This window comes from Grammomys surdaster, unplaced genomic scaffold (assembly GCF_004785775.1).
Source record: "Grammomys surdaster isolate TR1022 unplaced genomic scaffold, NIH_TR_1.0 237, whole genome shotgun sequence".
NCBI lineage: Eukaryota > Metazoa > Chordata > Mammalia > Rodentia > Muridae > Grammomys > Grammomys surdaster.
In genome coordinates, this window is record NW_021604682.1 from 146,577 (window position 1) to 167,350 (window position 20,774).

The 20,774-nt window shown below is 51.3% G+C and overlaps 1 protein-coding gene across 1 annotated transcript; it reads right to left on the bottom strand.

Annotated features, from left to right (window-relative positions):
• Positions 1 to 2,060: 2,060 nt before the first annotated feature.
• On the bottom strand, positions 2,061 to 19,199 carry Pttg1ip (PTTG1 interacting protein). The gene is made up of 6 exons (XM_028774006.1): positions 18,922 to 19,199; positions 14,276 to 14,328; positions 11,564 to 11,672; positions 7,632 to 7,803; positions 6,754 to 6,800; positions 2,061 to 3,747 (listed from the first exon to the last, which is right to left on the bottom strand). Exons 1-6 carry the CDS (start codon positions 19,025 to 19,027, stop codon positions 3,710 to 3,712), a joined length of 525 nt encoding a protein of 174 aa, XP_028629839.1. The 5' UTR covers positions 19,028 to 19,199; the 3' UTR covers positions 2,061 to 3,709.
• Positions 19,200 to 20,774: the final 1,575 nt, after the last annotated feature.

The window sequence follows — 20,774 nt, forward strand, 5'->3', positions numbered from 1 at the left end:
GAGGTCTATACCCCTTTCCCCTCTAACCTTTTCTCTCCTACCTTGTGTTGGGGGATGGAAGGGATCAGGGTGGAATAAGGACCGGAAGGAAGGTAGAGGGAATAGAGTACAATAAAACAGCTTAAAAATTACATCAACACCTTGGAGCAAGCACTGTTCTGTTCTGCACTGGCAGACGGATGCAGGGCCATCCCTTACCCAGCCGAGATGCCCAACCATGACAAGCCCCCACCTTCCTGCAGTGTGCCTAAGTCACATTCCTTGGGTCAGACGCCTGGGTCAGGTGACAACTTTTTGATGGAGTTCAAAGGTCAGATGGTGGGACAAGGCCTCAGAGGTAGTCTCTGGGATGGAGGCTCTCTCGAGGTGGCAGTGTGTGGAGCAGGGAGGGGACACGGAGCAGGAAGAACCAGAAAAGGCTATGAGCCTGAGCTAGCATCCTCAGGGAACTGACAGCTTCTCCTGGGGAAGCCAGGACAGAGTGCTGGGCGAGTCATACTGGCATGGTTGATCATTATGGCTGTGGGTCCTACCCAGGGTGCACTGCTGACCAATGCCAAGCAAGTCAGCCCAATTCTCTCTCCCCTCTGGCTGCATGGCTTCCCATATCTCCCCACTTTCATCACGCTCCCTCTGGCTGTGGATGGCACTGGTGTCACTGGTGGCAGGACACCTTTCCCAGAACACTGAGCTGGAGCAGAAGACAGTGGCAGCCCTGGGTCAAGCCTCTCCTGGCTGTGAGCCTCCCCTACTCCCCTTTGCTTGACCTCCAAAGGCGGGACCAGAACTCAAAGCTGAGGCTGACCCCTACAAAGTGGAAGACCGTTTGCCCTGTGAGTACCACTTATGGGATTGAGGGGTGGTTCCAGGTGACAGGTAAGGTCCCAACACACAGCCAGCTAACAGCACCCATGGCTGCTTTTGTTGAGGTATGACATCTCATCCTTAAAACCAAAGTGTTGGGGGGGGGGAAGGGTTGGTGTACCTCCCACCGCCCACCCCAGCACGATCCCCTCTGTTTGCAGACACAGGGAATTGCTGAGCGAGCCCCTCCTCGACCCAACTACACTGTGCTATCTTTCTGCATGAGCGAATATGAAAGCCCAGGTTGAGGGTGCCCTTGGATTTAAAGCAGTTCCAAGGTAGCTCCCTGGAACACTTAAAGATTCAATACATCTACTATCTGGGCAACTAGGTCCCCAGAACTTGCCTTGGCCTTCCAATACCCATCCAGAACTTCCCAGGCTGTTATCATCTATGGTGGCAATCGCTAACATCATTTGCCCAGGGTAACCTGCAAAGGGCTGTGGTCCGAGGACGAGGCTGGGAGAGCGGGCTCCCACCTGCTCTGGGACCTGTCCTTACTTTTTGTGGTCTGCTTGCAGGTCTGACACTTCAGACGACCTGTCCCAGGGCTTGCATTTCCTAGAAACACATCTGTCCAGGGACATGCCTCAGGAGGGCAGACTTTTCTATCAGAGGGCTGCTGACAGCCCCCCTTTGCTGCATATTTCAGAATCACTATGCTCTGGTTCCTGGGTTTGCAGGCCAGTCCCTCATTCTAGTGTTAACCTGAAAGCGACAGAGTCAGTTCCATGCCCAGGCCCCTACGTCTCTACTTCAATGGACAACAGGTTCAAGCAGCCAGGCTGAGCTCTGAGACAAAGGACCCTGGGAACCAACAGCCAACAGCTGGTTACAGGTGACACCCACACCTTTATCTATGCTATGCCCACCAGCCTCTCCACTTTAGACTCCAGAGCTGATGAAGAACACCCAGGAGCCAGTGTCAGCTGGCACCCATGCAGAGCCACTTCCTCGGCCGTCTTTGTACCAGTACAAAAACGGAATGCTGAGCTTGGTGGCATGGGATTGGACAGGGCAGGTGACAGCGAGGACCTCTCTACATGGAGGGCAGGGAGTGGTGACCACTCCAGGACTGGTCTAGTCAGTCCCTGTGGGACATGGTACACAGTTCACAGGGCAAACCCAGGTGCTCAGCTTACCTGGAAAGCTACAGCCCCAGTTCACCCTTGGGACAAAGCACAAAGAAATCAAAGCCATATTCAACCATTTTATTGGATAGAGGTTAAAAACTAAGGCACTGGGTGTGATGGTCTCAGGCTTGGTTCTGTGGCTATTCTTCGCGCTGTGCAGAGGCAGGCACAGACCACTCCTCCGAGCACCTGCTGCATTTCTACGCTGGAGAATGTAATCCTCTGCATTTAGCAGTTGTTACACTAACATCAGCTCAGCAACCTAACTGGTACAATTTACACGTGCTACATATTAATACAAAGGTCATCAGGGCCTGTGAGGAGGGTTCCCTTTCAACAGACAGGAGAAAGAGAACTCGCCATAGCTGCTATAATACTTAGGAAATGTTTGACAAGGCTTTAAATTCCATCAAATGCCTAACAAGGCAGAAAAATGGTAAGACTCCAGATTGTGGTAAAGGTTATTCCCTTAGTTTGTGGAAATCAGAAGGGAAGAAAATGTTAATCCCTGGATAGACAAACTGACAGTGAAAGGTTACCCAGCTGCTAGGTGAGGTCTCATGCATGAGGGAGCCTACAGTAAGACCCCCTCATCTGCTGAGGGCTGCTTTCCCAGGGGGGAATCTTTCCTCCTTACCCTCCCATCAGGGTTGTGATCTGCTTACTAGGGACACATCTAGATTTCAAAGAAATGCACAGTATGGACGGAATCACAGGGACCTGAATGCCCCCTGACAACCTTCCCAGGGCCCATGCTGATGTGTCAGACACAGTGAGGCATGGCTGGAAGCAGGGTAGAGGTGAAGTGGGTATATGTGTCAGTTCAGGCAGTTTTCCTGGTAGGCAAGATGGTATGGGGTCCTCTGAACTTCCTACACACTCAGCTCCCACAGCAGGCTGGCTGGTGGACAAGCCGTTCATCCTCCATGAATATGTAGAGGACCAACTGAACAGCAGCCTGACTCGTAGAGGGAGATGTCCTTCTGAGGACATGGGCATCCGTGAACCACCATAGCTGCAGAGGCCTGAGGCGGACATTCAGCCCTCACAAGAGGATCAAACTGAACACAGCCCAGGTTTTCCATGGTGGGAAGATTCTCAGTCTAATAAAGACTGAAAATAAAAGACGCCATCCGAGAGGCCTGGGCTTCTCGTGAGAGGTTGACAGGACTGCTTCCTTAGGGATTAAAGACTTCTGGTGACTTTATAAGCTTTTGTGCTATGGGATAGAGCTGGGTTAGGAAGCCAATCCTTACTAGACTTTGGGACAGTGCCTTCCAAGAGGCCACCAGAATTAAAAACAACGGCATGTGACAGCAGTGGGCCTGCAGAGGCCGTGGTCAGTCCCTGCCATCACACAGTGAACATGACTCGTTTGTTGCAATATGAATCTTCCAGCAAGGCCACAGCAGCCAGGCAGCACCTCAGGCTGCCAGCTTCGTAATCGGCTTGCAGACTGTGGGGACCAAGTACATTTCCTCCCCCCAAAAAGGACATCAACGAGATTAAGGTCTCAGGTGATTACATACAGACATAGAAGGAACAAGAGCAGGATTGTCCTCTCAAGGCCACGCCGGTGCCAGTGCTGAGGCTGAGGGATCACCCGGGTCAAGGGTGGCTGTGGTGGCGAGGTCTCCGCAGGCTCTGCTGAGGAGTGCACTCCCAGGAAACTTTGGAACTGCACGATCCACCGCAAGTGTGTGCCAGCCGCCTTAGAACTTCTCATACGGGTTTTGTTCTTTAAACAGACCTGAGGGAGAAAAGAGAAAAAAAAAACTGTCTTACAAATTCACTCACTCAACTGGAAATAAACTCACAAAAGCAATGTATAGCTTTGGGTGTTCTGGCTTATGCCCATAGTCCTAATACTAGGGAAGCTAAGGCTAGCACACCTTTAATCCCAGCATCCGGGAGGCAGTGGGTCTCTGTGAGTTCAAGGCCATTCTGGTCTACCAGTGGAGTTCTAGGCCAACCAGAGTACATAATAACACCTTGTCTCAACAACCAGCTCCAAAATGAAACAAAATCACCTACCGTACCCCTACAAAACTCAATATACCTCAGCAAAGTTTTACATGACTGATTTAACTGTAGTTCCAAGCAGGCTTCCATACTATTCTTGACCTTTGCTGAGGCTGAGCTACAGGCGACTTTTTAAAACTGAAATAAAATCCACCAGGAACAGAAATCCCAACCGTTCCTCAGAAACAAGCCACAGCTGAGATCACAAGAAGTCGGGAAAGTTTCTGCACGTGTTTCTTTCCGCAGTGCTGAGAATCACACAGAAAAACCAAGCAAGCCACTTCATCTCAAACCTCCTAAGAGCTGTGGCTGTGCCTGGAGAATCAAGACTATAAAAAGAACACACACCATCAAGTTGACAAGCCAGTATTACAGTAGTCCTGGGACAAGCTATGAATTTACCCAGAAGTCCGTGGCACCCACCCACTTTTCTTTCTTTCCACCTTCCCCATTTATTTGCCTCTCCCTTGCATTACCCCAGTCCCTCATCCTGTCTCACCACCCCCACCCCTTGTCCCAGCCCCTACCTCACACTTACACGACTTGTAATCTACCGACTCAGACTCTGTGAGGGCAGAGACACCAGGATCTCCATGTTCTGCCCACCCAGGAGCCCCAGACACATAAAGATGAAACAAGGACAGAGACCAATAGGAGGAGACAAGGGCTAGGCAGGCTCAGAGGCAGCTACTGATGTCAGAGGCCCAGATCCCAGCACAGGCTGCAGGCCGCAGCACGCAGAGCCTGCAGCAGGAGCACTGGGGAAGAAGCTGTACAGCTACAGCCCTTGCTCAGTCCCAGTGCATGATGGGCCAGGTGAGCAGAGATGCACAGTCCTGACAGGAGCAGAGATAACTACAGCCCCTGCAGGGAACCAAAGACTCGCACATTTAACGTCCAGCTAGAGGAGCCATGCTGCATGCACTGGGGTCTGGACACAAACTGGACTTTGCATAGCATCTCCCTAAACAAGAGAAATGAGCCAGTGCCATGATGTGGACTCAGCCATTTTTAGTCAGTGAAGCAAATGTTCAGATGTGAGCTCTACAACAGAGTCATAAATGCCCTGAGGTCATCTACAGATTCACCCGGTTACGAATCCTGTCTGTCTGTTGAGTCAGGGTCTTACTACACGGCTTTGGCTGGCCTGGAACTTACTACACAGATGAGGCTGGCCGCCAACTTTTAGAGATCTACTTGCTTCTGCTTTGAGTGCTGGGATCAAAGGTGTCATCATGCCACCATGCCCGACTTCCATTCATGGATTCTTAAAACCAATGGCACTATCAGGAGATGGGATCTAGCTGAAGGAAGTAGGTCCTTAAAGGGCCACCTTGTTCCAGCTGCTGTCTTCCCCCAAACTCCTTCATGGCTGTTGTAAAGTGAGCAGCTTTCCTTCACCAAGGTCTGCCTTACCACAGGCCCACAGCAGTGCACCCTGGACAGAAAACTGTCACAATGAGACAAGAGAAATCCTTCCTCCTAAAGATGTTTAAGTCAGGCCTTTGCTCTCAGCACTGAGAAGCTAACATACACAGTGGTAAAACTGAGTTCCTAGAGGGTAAGATCCTTAAGCATCACCAATATGATGTCTCTGTGTATACATACATACATATGTGTGTGTGTGTGTGTGTGTGTATGTATGTATAAAACCTCAAAACTGTATTTCTTGGGAGTTGGTGAGATGGGGCTCAGTAGATAAAATCCTTGCCACCAATCCTGAAGACCCCAGGACCCATATGCCAGAAGAGCTGGCTCCCAGAAGTCATCCTCTGACCTCCATGTGTGCATGCTAGCATGTTTGTACAAACACACAAAGTTAATAAAGAGCACTGACTGCTCTTCCAGAGGTCCTGAGTTCAATTCCCAGCAACCACATGGTGGCTCATAGCCATCTGTAGTGGGATCTGATGCCCTCTTCCGGTGTGTTAAGGCAACTACATGTATGCACATACATAAAATAAATATTGATCTTTAAAAACAATTACAGGATAGTGATTCAAGGCCAAAATGCAGGTTCTCAGCTGGAGCTTCCCCGCAGCCCTCGGCCCCGTAGCTCAGAGAATGAGGGGTCAGTTTCCACAGCACCCAACCTCTGCAGCCAGAAAGTCCAGGCAGAAAGCCCCAGTGCCCTTTCTCAGCTTTAAAACCAGCTCGGAACCAGGAGCAGCAGACAGAAACCAGGAGCAGAGTCATGTGTGACCATGGAGATGGAGTATCCACCATCCTGGGCTTCTACCTCAGTCCAACAGAACATACGCGGCCTACACTTGGAGCCCATCAGCAGACTGGTTCCTCCAGTCACTCCCGTTTCTCCAAACAAGATGGTGTAGCCAGAAAGCATGGAGGGAGAGGTGGCATGCCTTGGTCACAGCCAATCCTCTGATGAAGAAGGGTGGTCTGAGCCCATGGGAGACAGTAAGAGACACACACTAGGGAAGGAGCCTCAGACCCAAGGCTAGTTCCACAGGCGTGCGCTATTTTAAGGCAAATGGACACACGCAGCCAAGAACAATCCTTCTGAATTGTCACACGTCACAAGTACCAAAGAAAGCATGTGGCTGAGACGAAGGCTGCCGGAGCCCTCCTCTTCTGAGGCACACAGTGCAGTCAGTCTCCGCTGCTGCCCTGGCAACTGCACGCACAGCTGCCGTTTCCAGTGGAGGACTGTTCTCTGGATAAGCAGCAGCTGCCCAGATCCTGACCAGGAAAGAGAAACCCAGCTCATTCTTACCGTATTTTTTCCTGATTTCATCATGTCTTGACTTCATTTCTGCTCTCCTAAAGAAAAAAGAATACAGAAATACTGAGTTACATCCAAGTATGACCGACAAGCAAGGTCACCTCCAACCCGGCCCCTTCACTTCCTCTAGCAGAGGCTAAAGGCTCTTTCAGCACTCTTCAGCTCCCCATAAAAAGGTGGGGATGACTGTGTCCACCAGGCTACACCTACCCCTCGACTAGCAGGGTGAGTGCAGAGCCAGTCTGCAGAGGCTGCGCTGAGGGCCAGTCTACTATTTTCCACAAACTAATTCTGACTGGACATGGTGGGGAACCACCTGTTATCCTAGCACTCAAGAGACTGAGGCAGGAAGACTCAGAGCTCAAGGCCAGGCCCTCTTAAAGAAGAAACAAACAAAAGAGAATTCAAATGTCTAATACTGTGATCTTTTAAAAAGTTCTCATAGAGAAAACGCAATGGGTGAAAGTCTTGCATCAGGTGACCAGGGAAAGGCAACTGTCAACATTTACTCCTGTTACCTGCTCTAGAGCTGAACCCTCATCACCATCTGCCTCCTAGACTGTCTGAGGCCCAGCACACGAGGAGAACTCCACGCTCTGGCTGGAATGGCAGTCCTATGGCTGCCGCGGCCTGTGGAGGAGCACTGCGGCAGAGACTCTGCCAGCCTTCTCCACCAATGGAAGAGTAGGCTGGGCACCTGCGCTCTGAGACATGGCCAGCTTCTCTCCCCTAACCACAGCTCAGAAAATGGTGGACAACAAGCTCGCTACATTTTTGGAAGCGGAGACAGCATGACTCTCAACCCTCGCCTCTCACGGCCGCCTTCCAGTAGTCAGAAGGAAGCTCCCGAGCGAGGAGCCCAGCCTCACCTCTCCTCCTGCCGCACTCTCCTCTCCTCCTGCTCCCTCATGGCCCGCTCGTCACTCTTGTCTGGCTTCCGGCTCCTCTTCCGGCGGCAGCAGTAGCAGCAGCACACAGTGATGCCCAGGAGCACAGAGCCCCCAAGCACTGACATGGTGATGATCAAGGCCTCGAAGTTCACTGCAAGCCCAAGCACAAAGCTGAAACGTCTGCAAGCATGGCCTCCCTCCACCCTCAAGGGTGACACTTCTTGTCACTGGAGCAGTCCCAAGCATGGGGCCTGGGCACTGGGCTCTTTTCAGCCAATGTCTACAACTTAAGATTTCTAGATTAACCAACCAAACTAATGAGACAAGACAGCCTTTTCCCCACTTAAGACCGAAAGAAGAGAAGATGTCAAGTGTGTCTGTTCCAAGACCTCCTGACTCCTTAGTGCTGCCTATAGATGGGGAAGTGCCTGACCACCAACATGTGCACATCCAAGCATTACAGATGCCCCAGGATATTTAAGAGTGGCTAGCCAGGGCTGGAGAGATGGCTCAGAGGTTAAGAGCACTGACTGTTCTTCCAGAGGTCCTGAGTTCAATTCCCAGCAACCACATGGTGGCTCACGACCATCTGTAATGGGATCCGATGCCCTCTTCTGGTGTGTCTGAACAGAGAAACAGTTTGCATACATAAAGTAAATAAATCTTAAAAAAAAAAAAAAATGGCTAGCCAGTGTCACTCAATGGCGTGATGTACTCAAAAGAGCCACCCTTCAGGAAATGACACAAACTGAAACTAAATTTTAAGGTTCTTCTAAATTTGTCTTAAAGGACTTTGTATTAAAACCAGCCAGATGGTGGTAGGCCACACTTTTAATCTCAGCACTCAGGAGGCAGAGGCAGGTGGATCTCTGAGCTCAAGGCCAGTCTGGTCTACAAACTGAGTCCCAGGACAACCAGGGCCTCACAGAGAAACCCTGTCTCCAAAAACAAACAAACAAACAAACAAACCAAACAACAGTCAAAGAAGTCACATGGCATGTGCTAAACCACGGCTATAATCCCAGGTCTCAAGACAAGCAGGCAGACCACTAAGTTCAAGGCCTGGTCTACAGAGCAAGTTCAGAGCCAGGACTACATTGAAAACCCTTGTCTCGAAAAACAAACAAGCCGGGCAGTGGTGGTGCACGACTTTAGTCCCAGCACTTGGGAGGCAGAGGCAGGTGGATTTCTGAGTTTGAGGCCAGCCTGGTCTACAGAGTGAGTTCCAGGACAGCCAGGGCTACACACAGAGAAACCCTGTCTCGAAAAACTTAAAAAAAAAAAGAAAAGAAAAACAAACAAACAAACAAAATAAATAAAGAAACCCAGCCAAGGTTTCTCTACTACTACTGTGCTCAAACTAGAGGCAGTTCAAGGCACCTCACAAGCAAACCCCCTAGCTGCTGGCCTACCTCAGGCAGCCCCAGCCCAGTGGCCTGTCCCACTGGCCTCTAGCAGGCCCCTTTCAGCTTCTAAGCACGTTAAACTCAGAAGCAGGCATTGCAGCCACTCAGATCGATTCCCTGAGCTCTAATCCCGGGTTCTGTCTACCTGTGCCAGTCTGAACATGTTCCGGAAAGTAGCAACTCGTGTGGTTAGAAAAGAGACCGTCATAGGCATCAGTGGGTGGCACAGTTTTTAACTACAGAATTCTGTAAAGCTCAACCTACAAATGAGAACATTTAGACAGCTGGATCTAACTAAAACTAATCTACTCCCACAGCTTCTCTGACAAGAAGCTAAAGTCAGCTTCAGATAAAAACAGCAATCTCGTCACGATGGGAAAGGAGTGTGTGGGCTCCTGTTAACCATACAGGGAGACGCAGGGGCTTCTCCCCACGTGCAAACATGGCCTGACAAGAGGGAGTGACACCTTGCTCAGCACAAAAGGTCAATGTAGAAAGTCGTCATTTTTCTCCAAATGAACATAACAATAACACTTCAAGTCATTACAATTAAAACCCTGGGTAAAAATTCTAACAGTTTTCCCAGAGGAGGAAAAAAATGACTCTAAAGGTTTTTCGTAAGAATTCATTGTCATGGTGCAGGCTGGCCATCAGTATGACAAGCCATGCTGACCCATGGTGAAATTAGGAGGCTTGGTGGCCTGACCTTAAGTGCCCTCCTGCACGGGGGAGTATGGACCCTGCCTAACAACCTCCACCACAAGGCCAGGCCCAGCTGCCTGCATTCACATGCAGTGGGTGTCAGTCCTCGGACCCTCAGCAGTGACTGAGTGTGCTCCCGGGGACCAGCCACAGACCTGCTTGCTATCCACCGGTACAAGGCTGCCTCCCACAGGGGCCAGCCTACTCTGCTGGCAGCCAGTGGTAACTACAATTGCTGACAGCTACCGGGAATGTCATCTGTCCTGCACTGGGGTGCTGTTTCACCATCGGTAACCTGGTGGCAACTGCATCGCACCAGACAATTATCAAGAGCAGCCACCACCTGACACTGTTCAACACCTTCAGTCATCAGTCAGGCCGACAGCTCACCCTTCTCTCTGCTCTTGCTCACAGATAGGGAAGGGGACACCACTGTGTGCAGTGCAGGACAGCTCTTAGTGGAATGGGGAGAAAGCAGCACAAAGCAGGCCATCCTTTAGTGAAGGCCGCAGGACCTGAGAGTGTGGGACACTTCCAGCAGCTCCAGAACTGTCTACCATGTTCCTGAGTGTGATAACCCAGACTATAAGGTAATCTGGAATTCACACATCAACAATGGGAGATATCTGAGAGGCAAGCAGTGCTCCAAAGCCGAGGCTCCCATGGCCGAGACCTCAGATGCTTCTCTGTGCCAGGACAGAAGGACAGACACAGTGGTGCTTGGACACCAAAGACACACCACACAGACACCTGGTGTCCGCCCTCCTTGCTTTCTGGATTTCCTGGGCTTTTACAACAGCCAAGCTGTTTTACCTAAAGGCCAATAGAATTCTGAGCCTGACGTCTTTTGTAAAAAGACAGCTAAGCAAGATGTAAGAGGCAGAGAGGTTCCATGATGCCAACAGAAGGAGCCATCAACAAAATCTCATCCCAGCGCTCTGAGCAACAGCAGCTCCTTCACAGGCTTGGAGGAGGCCTGCGCCACCCCAAACCTAACATCACCAAAGGTGAACAGCTCACTCCAGGAAAATGAGTTTCCATGTCGCGCCCCCTCGACCAGCAAGGATAACGTAACACCTGAGCTCTTCTACACGCAGTTTATCAGGAACCTTGAACAAGCTTCTCACCCTGGGCGAGCCTCCCAGGCTTAAGTAGTCTAGGGCTAACCTATTCTAGCGAGCCACGTGGTGACAGCAGATAGGTCCATATACACGGAAGCAAGCCAGATCACCAGCCACAGCCAAATAAGGGCTTGTTTACTCCTAAGAGCTCTTGCCATCGGGATGGCAGAAGGCGGAAACCGGCGCCATCTTAGAGGCGCAGCACTGCGCAGCTCTCCACATTTCCAGACAGCAACACATAGCACAAATGTACTTAAAGGGAAAGCTGAGTCCACAGGCTAACTTCTTTCATGGGAGGAAAATGATCACCACAGACAGACACACATCAGGCGTCTGCCTGACTGCGCTGACTGGATCCTCAGCTGGGGACCACTGGCCAGTAGGAATCCACAAAGGCTCCCAGGGAGCACATCACGCACATGGGACGTATGAGCAGGCTTTTCCCATGCTCTCCCCAACCCCTGTGCCGTGTGGTGCTGTGGCCACTGATGCTTGCAGAAGCCCTCCAGGTCCCTGGCTGCTTGCCCAAGGGCAGACCACCACAGGCTCCTTGCTTCCTTCTTCCGAGAGTCACAGTACAGCAGCATTCCGAGTAACTTCCTAATAACATATGCTGATCGAGCATAAGCTCCAGAGTCATCAAACCCCAATGATTTTCAAGAAGTAAATGAAAACAACTTACCCCAGCACACGCCCCAGCGAGCGGAACTCAATTTACAAAGAGAAGCAGGGGGCAAGATTTTCCTTACTGGGTAGTCCATGCAGGCCTTGTTCTCGTTGCACCACAGACACTGAAAGAGACCGACGTCAGGAGACCCTTCAACAGAATCCCTGCCTCCAACTCTCTAGGATAGACGATGATCTTGGACATCCACCTCCCACGTACCCCTGCTCTTGCTGCCCTCCGGTCAATGGCCAACACAGTGGCTGGCAGCCCTGTCCACCCTACAGAGCCATACGGTCCTGAAAGCTGTTGGGCTCCCAGGGCCTTTGCAGGTGCTTTCTCTAGAGCCCTCTTCCTGAAGCCTGAGAATGATTCCCTCATCTCCTCAAGGAGGCTTCCTGTCCCTATTCCCTGACCAACAACCCTGCCCGCTTTCTCCCGCCGCACGCCTCCTCTCACTCTACAGAGCATTTCCCGCTGTGCAGGAAGTTGGACAGCTGGGGCCTTCACTGAGCACCCAGAGACACAGGACTGGGAACCTGAGCATCCCTAGGTGTTTGCTGAACAGACGATGGGGTACAGAGGTGCTATGTAGGAGGTCCTGTGCCCCCATCTTACATTGCACTAAGTGTCCGGTTTTGAAGGGTGATACAGGGATCACTGAAGGATCAGAAGAGGATAGAACCACCAGGGGACTCGACTGAGCCCTCAAGAGCTGAGGTGGGAATAGACCAGTGAACAGACAGTGCTGTTGTACCAACACATGTCAGAAATCAAAGCAGGGTCCACCGTACCCAGCATGCAATGCTAGACTGGGCTAAAGATGACCAGCACACAGCACAGCTGATCTAGGTAGGTGTCCTTGGGAAGACCACACACATCACAGGGCAAACAAGTCTGCTTTCAAGAGCACACACATTTGCCGAGGAAGCACCTCACTGCATCTTCAACAATTAAAAACTAGCTGAGGGTCTCAGTTTGGAATAGCATCTATCACAAGACCATTAAAGCATGGCCGAGGCCAGCGTCCACTGTGCATTCACAAGGATTCCTGAGAGTGTGCGTGGCAAACAGCAGCGAGTCCCAATAGATCCTGCTGCTGGGCACATCCTCCCTCCCAGAGGTTCCACTCTGCACTACTTTTGGTTAGTAAACAAGGCTCAAGCTAATCTTCTTCATAATCTTGTTCTTGTGACTAGGAGCTCCAAAGAGAACACAGCACTCTCAGTGGGCGTCGTTCTGTTCTTAACTGAAGAGGCCCCTGAACTCAGCAGCATCAAGGAATGGCACAGCCTTCTCTAACCTGCTGGTCCTCAGAAGGCCTACAGGCGGCCACCTCTTCCCAGCACCTTGTCTCCAGGCAGCCCTTTGGGCCTGGGCTAGCCTACTCCACCTTGCCTTTCTGAAGCCTTGCTGTCTGGGTTCAGAGCGGGGTAAGGCCTCAGACTCTACCCAAGTCGACTAAGCCACTGTGACCTGGGCAGGTCCCTCTGTGGACTCTGTCCTCACCGGGCACAGCCCAGGCTAATGAGGTCACCAGGCTAGTACAACAGTGAACTATTTATTTTTTTTAACTACTAAAATGGTCTCCTAGGGGTTGGGGGTGGGGGAACGAGAACCTAGAGAGTCAAGAACACCCGCCCACGGGGTAGCGGACTCAGCACTAGCAATGACAATACTGAGGCAGGAGCAGCTGATGGGTGTTAGTCAGCAGATCCTGCTGTCCACTGGATCTTTGTCTCACAAAGTAAGAAGACATGATTCAGATCCACACTGCTCCTTTAAACATCTTCTGCTTGCCAGGCAGTGGTGGTGCATGCCTTTAATCCCAGCACTTGGGAGGCAGAGGCAAGTGGATTTCTGAGTTCGAGAGTTCAAGGCTAGCCTGGTCTACAGAGTGAGTTCCAGGACAGCCAGGGCTACACAGAGAAACCCTGTCTCGAAAAAACAAACAAACAAACAAACAAACAAAACATCTTCTGCTGCTTTCTAAGATGTTCCTAATGTCCTGTGGTAGAAGCCAAGAGGAAACACTGCCCTGGCCTGTGTGGTCCTTAACCGACAGACAGGGTGGGATGCTAAGAAGCCTTCCTGCCGAAGCCTCCCTGCTGTCTCTGGGAGCAGCCTCTGAAGACTGTTCTCTGACCACCTGCTGCTCTGCCTCTGTTCCTCCCTCAGAGTTCCCACTGGAAGCTGCACTGCACTGAGCTAAACAAGCCCAGCAACTCCTCAGACTCAAGGAGCAGCAGAGACGAGCCGCCCAGGCTGGCCAGAGAGCAGGCTCCCACCCTGCAGAAGCTAAGAGTCCTCTCAGGACACCTAAAGATCTCCGCCGTGGAGCTAATCCCCACTGCTGGCCCATTTCTCCCAGAAGGGCAGACAAATGTCTGTTCCATCGAAATCCAAGGTGACCCCTCAGAAGGGTCCTAGGCCCACTTCATCCCAAGGTGACCCAGGCAAACAGTCCTAGTCAGCCAAGGCCAACACACGCAACATCATAGGCAGCTCCAGGAAGGGTGTATCCCCACACTGCCTAACCAGGTCACGGATACTGGCTGTACTGGACGGAGCCTGGGCCTTTCACGGGAAGGCTTCAGGTGCCCGAGTGAAGCTGGATGGTATTTAACAACCACCCTGAAAAGCATCCAACAATTCTCCAGTGACAGCTCACTTCACACACACACACACCTCCTTGGACTTGAGGACAAGGGTCCAAGCTGCGGAACTTACCGAGACATTTCTGAGGCACTCTTCACAGGATCTGTTTGTGTACTCAGAGCAACCTGCCGGGAGAGACAAAGGTATCACTGCAGAGAAAGAATAAAAAACAAAACAAACAAAAAAATAAACGGGTCCTGTGAACCTCTGCCCAGAATGATCAGGACTCTGCTGGTGCTGGTGCTGGCCTGCTGCTTCAGGGCACCCATCTTATTCCGGTTGCAAGCAAGTCACCCGAAGGAAGAGCCACTCCTGCAACCAATCTCCTGGGAAGGAAGATTCTAAACACAGGATAGCCATGTTGTACAGCTCTCCTTTATAGGTGAGCCCTTAAACTGTGCAGCCACTAACCTGCTGACACCCACTGCTACTGGCATGCTCCCGTGAGCAGGAGGCCATAGCCTAGAGGCAAAGCCAAGCTTGCAAACTTACCTCTAGATCTCAAGATCCTGGGGCAAGCTTCCCCAGCCAGCAGTATGCTCCCCAAACCCAAGAAGCCAGCTGGTACCAGCCTGTTCCAGTCATGCAGAGCACCTTGAGACCCGGCCAGCACCCAAAGCATTATTTCAGGAAAGGGTCAAAGTCTACACAGCTATCAGCCTTGGAATGCAAGCAAACCAAATGTATATAATTAGCATATACATCAAGGATTTCTCATGCTGTCCAACTGGGGCCACTGCTTCTTCCACCATCATCCCTTAGGATAAGCACACTTTGAAAGGAACACTGCACTCAAGTCATTGGTTGCCAGGGAACCGCAAATTAAACCCTTCACAGAGACGCATGCATGAGAAAGGCTAAACTTGAGAGGTGACCAGGGGCACAAAGCAACGAGAATTCACACTCGCACACTCGGAGTTGGCTCAGCCATTTTTAGAAATGGCCACTCCTGTGGCTAGCAAGCCCACTAGATGTATTCTTATTCAAGACATCAGAAGACATACCCAAAGAAAGCCCTGGGCAAGCGTGCTCACCGTATCTCTATCCACAATGACCCCACTGGAACCAGCCCAGGTGTTCACGTCTAGAAGGAGGGACAGCTAGACTGGAGTATCTATACAGTGGAGCAACTTCAAGCCACAAAGAGAAGTCAGATAAGTGAAATTGACCAACTGGGGTGAAAGAAGCTTCCTATCAAAGTCCAAGGAGTTCCACACAACGTACATTCATCGCCTAGGGTGAGAGCAAGCATGTTGGGGGAAGATGCTAGGCTCACTGGGTTGCTAGGTTGCTGTCTCTGCATCTAGAGTAGCTGGGTTGCATGGAGAAACTTATCCAGGGGTAGTTACATTTAAGCTTTTTAACTTCGCAGGACGTAGGAGGAAAGACTTATCTCAAGAGATAGACTGGTGTGGAACACACCTGCAAGCCCAGCACTTGAAGGTTGAGGCCTGGGGATCAGAATTCCAGGTTAGTCTGGGCTACACAGAGATCCTGCCTCAAAAAGACAGAAGCAAAGCAAGACAATTCTTGGGCTCTGGTGCTCTGCCACTGACCTGCAGAGACACTCAGGAAAGGCTGCACCTGGCTAACAGCACAGTTTTATCAGCAAAAGGGATGACCAGGTGCCACTATACACACCATCCCTCCCAGCACCAGATAGATTTTGTCTATCTACAAAATCTAGACAGGGAAGACCACGTGAGGCGTAGTGGCAAATGCCTTTAGTCCCAGCACTCAGGAGGCAGAGGCAGGTGGATCTCTGGGAGTCTGAGGCCTGCCTAATTTACATAGTGAGTTCCAAGACAACCAGAGCTACAAAGTGAGCCTAATCTCACAGAGATATATATGTGTGTGTATATATATATATATATAAATAAATAAAAGCCAGGTAGTGGCGGTGCACACCTTTAATCCCAGCACTTGGGAAGCAGAGGCAGGCAGATTTCTGAGTTTGAGGACAGCCTGGTCTACAGAATGAGTTCCAGGACAGCCAGGGCTATACAGAGAAACCCTGTCTCAAAAAACAAAACAACAAAAAAAATTAAATGACCAGGTTTGATGGTAAGCTAGAAAGGTAGCTTTATGGTAAGCTCTCTAACAAGCACAGAGAGGGAGCCGTACACCATGCGGTCACTCAGGATAGCTGCACCATTAGTTGGCTGTACCGCCCCTTAGCTCTCCTACACCCCCACACTGAGTGAGATCTTTCTCATTATGCTGACAGCTGAGGGTGTGCTGAACACACCCGCTCTCCAGCTTTTCCAAAGTTATCCACGAGAAAGTATGGCTTTGCTTGCTATCAGCCGGCACAGCGGGCCTCAGGAATGACGAGGTCCGGATCTGTTACAGGATGTTTTGGTTAACTGCGCTTTTGAGAACCGAAAAGAACTGAGTTCAAAAAAAAAAAAAAACATCCTGAGCTCCTGATCTCTGGCCATGCTGGGCCTGCCCATTACTAGGTAGTCTGAATCCCCAGGAACCAGCCCTCCTCTTCCACAGACCAACTCTAGGGTGGATCTTGTGTACCAGAGAGCACCAGTGGCAGGCATCCAGGCTGAAGTAACTCCCAGACTCCTGTGATGAGGAAGGAAACACTGACAACTTGCTGTTCCATAGCTCACATTTCTGGGAGGCCACACACAGTATCTCTTACCCTATCACGGGACACAGCCAGCCACACACTGGAAATAGGAACAATGCCTTTGCAGTTCCTCGGGGCTGATCACGAAAGTCCTGACTCGGAGGCGCTGTGGCTTAGAGTTAAGTTTAGATGCTATTTACTCATTTTTAAAGAACTTTCAGACTCCTTTAATAATTAAATGGAGAGGCAATAAATAGTGACTCATTTCTGAGTGGGTCCCCGACGTTTCAGGTGAGTCAACTCAGGTACTCAGGACAAAAAGACACACCTACATGTGGGAAGGGGATGATTTTGAAAACTAAGGAAGTGAACGTGTTACTCACTGTAAACCTATGAAACCCGCTGCCATCTTCTGTGCCCCCAAGCAAAATAAACTTGGAAGGGCTTAAGCGTGCCCGCTCTGATGACAGAACTCAGAAAGTATCTCTACTGTCATGTCAGGAGAGTATACTTGCTTGACAAACTGACACCTCCCTGTTTGAGAAAAGGAGGGGCAGGGCACCCCAAAAGGCATGCATGTGGTACTGAATAATACAGTTCAGTAAGGCAGGTCTCTCAGGGACAGAGGGAGGGGAACTGAAGACTCCTCTACTAACTGAGGTGTTCAGTAAGGACACACCACCCGGTGACCTGCAGGAGCCACCACTGTGCCTTAGTATTCCCAGGAGGAACACAACTGCGCTTTTGGGGACTGTTTTTCCCCAAGATGAAGCTCAGAGACAGTGACTCCACACGGCATTAGTGAGGGTCCAAAAGCCCTGTCAAAGTGTCCTCAATGTCATGAGTTTCACTCTATAGAGTGATCTATAGATCTGTAATCTACTATAGGTTCGGCCAAGCACACAAAAATATTTAAAAGGTGAGTTTTGCCGGGCTGGGTGGATACACACCTTTATTCTCAGCACTTGGGAGGCGGAAGGCAGGCAGGCAAGACACACCTGTAAGTTCAAGGCCAGCCTAAACCCAGCCTCAGATTAAAAAAAAAAAAAAGGTGAGTTTGGGAATGCTGTAATGGAAATGTACGCAGATTCTTTGTAAAGACAAGTTGTCGCCAGGACAGTGGTGGCGCACGCCTTTAATCCCAGCATTTGGGAAGCAGAGGCAGGTGGATTTCTGAGTTCAAGGCCAGCCTGGTCTACAGAGTGAGTTCCATGACAGCCAGGGCTATACAGAGAAACTCTGTCTCGAAAAACCAAAAAAGACAAGTTGTTTTAAACATTAGTCATCTCCCTATAGAACGACAAAGAGTAGAATCCTCACACCTGACAAGAGGCAAGAGGTGGAGACTGGTGGCCCCCTCACTAGAGCATCCTAGTAAGGCAGCAGACACCTCTGAGCCACTGGGAAGGAGTCCTGGGTCTCCACAGGCTCCCCAGCATTCTGCCTGGCATAAAGTCCCCACTGGAGAACCTAGCCTCAAGTCCCCTGAGCGGCCAGGATCGGCTCCTTTACTCATCCTCACGAAGGCAGCAGGAGTGAGACAGTGGCAGACCCTAGCCACACCTGGGAGCAGATAAGAAACTTAAACCCAGAGCTGCGACAACTCGCAAAAGGTCACAAAGAGAAAGCACAGTGCCGTGACAGGCTAGAATGTAAAGACACCTCGCGAGAGCCTGAGTTAACATGGTTGAGAAAAACACTCTCCTTCTAACAGAGCCCCATCAACCCTAGCGTGTAAAGGTCAGAAAGCTGACCAAGTCGACCCTCTTCAGCCTCAGACCTGGACACAACTTGCCAGCTCCCTGATTCCCCCCCAAACAGAAACAGTGCTGGGCTAGTGTCAGGCACTTTATAAGATCCTCAAAGTGGCGGGGGCCCCAGCACCTGACACAGGCAGGAATGCAGATGCTCCCCGAGTGGAACCCGAATCAGCCAGCAGCTAAGCCTAGGCATCGGTTCCGACCGGGCTTGTCTTTCATGCCTCAGGGCACGACGTTAACTCTCAGCAGCGGCTGCCGTGCCCAGCTCCAAGGGAGGGCGTGAACGCAGAAGACGCCAAGCCCGCGGGCTGGGCTCCGCCCTGGATCCGACCCAGCCGCCCTCCTCCTCCAGCCCCTAGGCCCCCGGGCCTTACTCATTCGCGGAGGCTCCTGCGCGGACGCTCGGGACAGAAGCAACAGCAGCACGGCACCCAAGAGCATCACCCAGCGCGACGTCAGCCCGAGGATAGCAGGCGCCATGGTGGGTGCGTCTTCGGCGGGGACTTCGTCTCAAGACGACTCAACTTCGACGCCGAGCTAGGCTGTTTCCACTGTAAGCGCTCCGCCTCTGTTAGCGAACCGGAGGGGCGGAGCTTGCGAGTGCGCAGCCGCAGGCTCCGCCCCCGACCTATGCCCGCCTCCCGGCGCTGCTGAGGCTTACTACGCCTGCGCGCTGTTGGAACGGCGGGGAGGGAGCTCTACCGGGAGCGTAAGAGCAGCGCGCGTGCGTAGTAGACTACTAGGCGGGGCAGTGGACGGCGAAGCTTTGCCAGGTAGGGCGCTTGCTTTGCAATGGAGCTGCTGGACCCGTGAGGCGGGTTCTGAGGCTCAGCTGCTCTGCCTAACACACTTGCTCTGTAGCCGCCAACCCTCCGAATCCCTGTCCACGCCCAGTAGGACCCTCTGCCAATCCTGTTGATTCTCTCCCAGAGCGATGTCTACAGGGCAGGTGTTGTGTTGTAGATCGGTTCACTTGTGTACGTTAAAACAGCATCCAAGCTGTCTTGAACTTGTTACTGAAAGGCGTTTAAATCTCTGAAGGAGTGCGGAGGGTGTAGCTTAGATGGTAGAATTGCTCGCCTAGCAACCGATGCGTACAGAAGGCCCCCGAGTTCCATCCCCAGAACCTCACAATTGAGTCGTGATGGCACACACCTGTCATCCCAGCTTGGGAGCAAATCCTGATCGATAATGACTGGAGAACGCAAACTTGGAGGCAAACTTGGAACTTTGTTTTTTTGTTTGTTTTTCGAGACAAGGTTTCTCTGTATAGCCCTGGCTGTCCTGGAACTCACTCTGTAGACCGGGCTGGCCTCGAACTCAGAAATCCGCCTGCCTCTGCCTCCCAAGTGCTGGGATTAAAAGTGTGCACCACCACTGCCCGGACACCGAGAACTTAGTGGCTGCTGGTGCGGCAGGGGAATGTTTCCCTAAAGCAAGTACAACAGTTCTGTTCCAGGAGGGGATTCTCCTGGAAAGGGTTACAGGTCTGCTCCTCAGAGGAAGGCTTCCCCAGAGAGAGTGTAACAATTCTGCTTTGGCAGAGGGAGGTTTTCCCCAGTGAAAGTGTTACAGCTTTACTCCAGCCCGGCAGGTTTTCCCAGCCAAGTTCTGTTCCATGGAAAATGTTAAACAGCTCTGCTCCGAGAGGCTTCCTGGCAATTGGGAGCCAGGGAAAACCACAAAGTCACAGGACAGAACAAACCACACGAGAGATTTATCGGAAGGAACACACACACACACACACACACACACACACACACACACACAAGGGACGGTTGCTAACTCTGATTAGGGTGAGAATCAGCGGAGAACAGAGCCAAAGGCAGGGCTTATATAGGATTTCTTGGGGGTGTGGCTCCCAATGGTGATTTCCAGGATGAGAATTGGTGGGATTTCAATTCCTAAGCTTGGGAGGACTCAGGGTCTTTGTAGCACTGAGCAAGGGAAGTTTAGTAGGGCCCGGGTAAGTGCAGTGCAGGATCTGGGAGAGAGATGAGTGGGGTAAAGAACACACCCCCCAGTGGGGAGTGGCCAAGGTCTCTAAGGCAAGGTTTTGTGGGCGTGTACCATTGACCAAGGCAGGAGTGTTGGAAGATGTTTCATCTGCATAGTCAAAGGCTGTGGGCATGAGGGAACCTTAGTAGGTCAAACGAGGAAGCCTGATAACTATAAAGATAACAAATTCTCACTAAAGTTGATGGTTGGGGAGCTGGCTTTATGGTGC